Below are 3662 nucleotides of genomic sequence, written 5' to 3' on the forward strand. Positions count from 1 at the left end.
TGCAGCCTGTCAGTGAAATCCTGCGCCGCCAAGCCGAGCCCCGCTTGCCCGGCCAAGTGATTCCCCGTACGAAGAGTGGGGAGTGAACTCAGGCCGTTCTCACGCACTCCAGGTGCCGCTGCACTATGCGAGCGATGGGGATGCCGCTCTGGGTGAGCGCTGCAAGGCACACCAACGCCCCCGTGCCCTTCTGGTCTGTCTTGCTACGTACGATCTGCAGCCCCACACCCCCTCCCGGCAACTCCTCAACGCAGCCCACCTTCAGGGCCGCCAACTCGCTCCTCCAGAGCATCTTGAAAAAACCCAAGACCAGCCAGCAGGCGTCCTGGGTGAACTCCATTGCCCTCCGCGGCTCCGCATTTGCCCTGCACCGTAGCTACGCCACGAGCAGCTTCAGCACCCCCAGGGGCAGGGGTGCCTTCGTCTTGGTCGATGCCGACTCCAGCCTCGCAGCAACGCTTGGCCCAGGGTTCGCTTGACCAGCGGGTCGCGGCTGATATATGCCTCTGGCGAGACTCCCATGAACCACTGCCAGTCCGCCAGGGTGCTCAGCGTGCCGATGACGGTGGAGGCCGTGTACCGGCCAACTGCATGCGCTATGAACAGACAGACCAGGTCCCGATTGAGGTCAGACCCACGCTGGCGGGGCAGGGCGCCCGCCTCCGGCACCCCTGCGACCTCTGTGCAGAAGTGTACAAAGTGTCGCCACCCCGACTCGTAGGTGACGGATGAGCTGTCTGTAACCGCGCTGCCGTGTAATGCCACAGTCAGCTGTGCCAGTTCCTCCGAACACTCCCATGGGCCACTGTTCCGATACCCGCCGCCGCAAGCAAGCAAGTGGTGCAGCGGTACCAACCGCCGGGGTAGGCTCCTGGGGTGATTCCGAGGCACTGACGATGCGCCGAGCAGGGGCAGGCCTCACAGCGCAGATCCCCAGCTCCGCAGCAACGCCCACAGACGGAGCAGCTTCCCTCCTCCCGGTGACAGCCTGCCGGCACTGGCCAACGGGGTGCGGGGGGAATCTAGTTGAGCCTGAGCACAATCAAGTCGTACTCGCTGGGTGCGGCTTCGGCAACCCACGGGAAAAGGCAGTGCCGTCGGGAAGGGCGACCCAGCACTGCAGCGTGCCGGTGCAGGGGTGCCGAAAGGCCATGAATCGGCGCGCCTCTGGCGCCAGCTTGACGTGGTGGAAACCGCTCGCCAGGTCGCGCTTCCCCAGGAAGCCGTTGGCTGGCAGTTGTTCGAGAAGTGTGGCGAGATCACGGAGCGGGCAGGGGAGCTTGGTCATGCACTCGTTGACCCCAGACCGAGAGGGGTCGGTTATGGGACGGATGGAGCCATCAGGCTTGAGGACGACGTGCAGGGGGTTGACGACGGCAGCAAAGTCGGTCTCGGAGCCATGCACGCTGGGGTCATATTGCTCGGTGACGCCGGAAGCCAGGAGGTCATCGAAGTGCTGGCTCATGTCGGCGAGGTGTGGGAGGATAGAGGGATAGTTGTGGAGGTGGTGGGACGGGTTAGGCTCCGCATGGAATGCCCAGACGGCCGTGTTGCGGGATGCTGGCATATCCACTCCATACCGCAGCCATGCCTCGGTGATGAGCTTGCTGCCCGCGTGCCCGAACCAAGGGCGCCCCGGGGCTGGAGGGAGCGGTTCGGGGATTATGGCCGCCCCGCCCGTAAAGCTCAACCCCACTGCCGGCACCAGCACCACCACCGCCGCCGCCGGCGATCCGGCACCCCCCCTCCTGCCCGCCGCCTTGCCACCCGACATCAGAGAGTAAGTGGCGGCGGCGGCGGCAGCAGCCAGTTGCTCGTCCAGCTCTACTCGTACAAAGCCATCCAGCAATGGCGACCTTGGTGCCGCCTCCGCCGCCGACAGTTTTACTTCCGGCTCTCCGGCGGCCGCCTTGCCCGTTGGCTGAGATGGTGGCGGTGGTGGCGGCGGCGGCGGTGAAGGGAACACCGGGTCCACCACCTTCTGTACGACCTCCTCTATCAGGCGAGGTAGCAGATCGCTCAGATAGGCACCCGCACGGAAGAGAGCTGGGGAGGTGTTCACCTGCCACACCGCTACTTCTGGCGTATCAGCCTATCTATCCTCCGGATCAGCTTCGCGCGCGCGTTGTTTATGATCCCCCCGCACTTTCCAATAATCAATCTTCCTTAGAGCCCGGTAAGCTTAGTCTATGTAGCGCGAGACTCATAGACGTGTAGTCGTGGATTCGAGTCCCATACGCGGTAAGAATGTATTATGAAATGTAAGCTTACTAGTTGAAATCGGCGAGTATGGCCGCGAATGCTGCCAAGTGCGAGGTCCTTCACTTTTGGGGGCACTACACGTGAGCGAAAGCGGCTTATGGAAGCTGCGTATCGGTTAGGTGGGGTGGGGTTGGGGCGCTGACCGGCAACGAGACGGCACGGTACCTCGGGTTGCACTATGGCCCAGGAGTGCGGTTTTCAGCATGTACCAAGCAACTACTCGCAGCAGGGAGGCGGCCAGCACCCTGTGTCGAGATAAGAAAATTACCACCCCCAAGCTATGTATGTCTCTCTACAATACACTAGTTGTACCGGTGTTTTCTTAATAATATATCCGAATTCCGAATAAAAAATGTTCGTGGTCCTAAAAACTAGGAATGAATAATGTTTCCGACCGTACAAGTTCATTCCTCCAGCCAAAAATGGGCTGTCCATGCCAAAGCCGCTAGGATCTTACAGAAGACATACATATTAACCATATCATAGCAATGTCGCAACTCCGGTTGTCAACAGTGAGCGGGCCAAGCGTCAACGTTCTTCATATGGAGACAATCGTGATGGGCCAGGAAACACGGGCGTCGAGTTTGATGGCAGCAGCCACCCCGGCGCTGCAGCTAAGACTCCTAACCCCACACTCTGTGGCGCAAAGACACCCCGACTGCAGACACAGCGGATCGTGAGGGGGCAGAGCGACGGCGCGTGGCTGGAAAAGAAGGACAAGTATTCCTTCAACTGGCAGCTGTACCCCGGAGCCATGTTAGTTTGGGCTGATGTGCGGTGTTTTCCTTTCCTTCGTGGCTTTTAGGCGTTGTAGTATTGCCCTTGGGCCCTCGGCTCCTATGGGTAGTCTTACAGGTATGGGGTCATGCACCCCCAACCATGTAAAACACACACACACACACACACACACACACACACACACACACACACACACACACACACACACACACACACACACACACACACACACACACATGGACGCAGTGCATTATGCATATCTGGAGATATTGTGGTGTGCACGTATTGTGACATTCCCCAAACCCGGTGTTTGTATGAACTAAACTGTAACTCATCGGGGGGTGTCTGGGGGGGGGTGTAGCCCCCCCCAGCGCCTTACAGATTAAGAATACTTTTATTCCCGCGACTAATAATCTATTTATCCGTTCGGACTGGAAAATTGACGGGCGGTGGTGGCGGTGGTGGCCGTGGTGGCGGTGGTGGCGGTGGTGGTGGCGGTGGTGGTGGCGGTAGTGGTGGTGGCCACTCTGGCGAACAGCAGGCGCTATGGCCAGCTGTAGCGGCTTTGCAAAGTCGGGTGCCGCATGATGCCGCCTTCTCGCTCGAGTTCCTGCAAGCCGTATATGATATTTGCACGACTCCATGCCCGAAGCCACCCCTAA

The 3662-nt window shown here is 59.9% G+C and overlaps 1 protein-coding gene across 1 annotated transcript in view; it reads right to left on the reverse strand.

Moving 5' to 3' along the window:
- Window positions 1-393: 393 nt before the first annotated feature.
- VOLCADRAFT_100977 (uncharacterized protein) overlaps window positions 394-3662 on the reverse strand; it is a gene marked incomplete at both ends in the record, with an annotated part of 6471 nt that continues 3202 nt past the window's right edge. The window contains 2 exons of the mRNA XM_002959456.1: window positions 394-871; window positions 1581-1921. Coding sequence (XP_002959502.1) covers window positions 394-871; window positions 1581-1921 — 819 coding nt within the window. The remainder of the gene's footprint in view (window positions 872-1580; window positions 1922-3662) is intronic.

This window comes from Volvox carteri, assembly GCF_000143455.1.
Source record: "Volvox carteri f. nagariensis unplaced genomic scaffold VOLCAscaffold_264, whole genome shotgun sequence".
In the NCBI taxonomy this organism is placed as follows: domain Eukaryota; kingdom Viridiplantae; phylum Chlorophyta; class Chlorophyceae; order Chlamydomonadales; family Volvocaceae; genus Volvox; species Volvox carteri.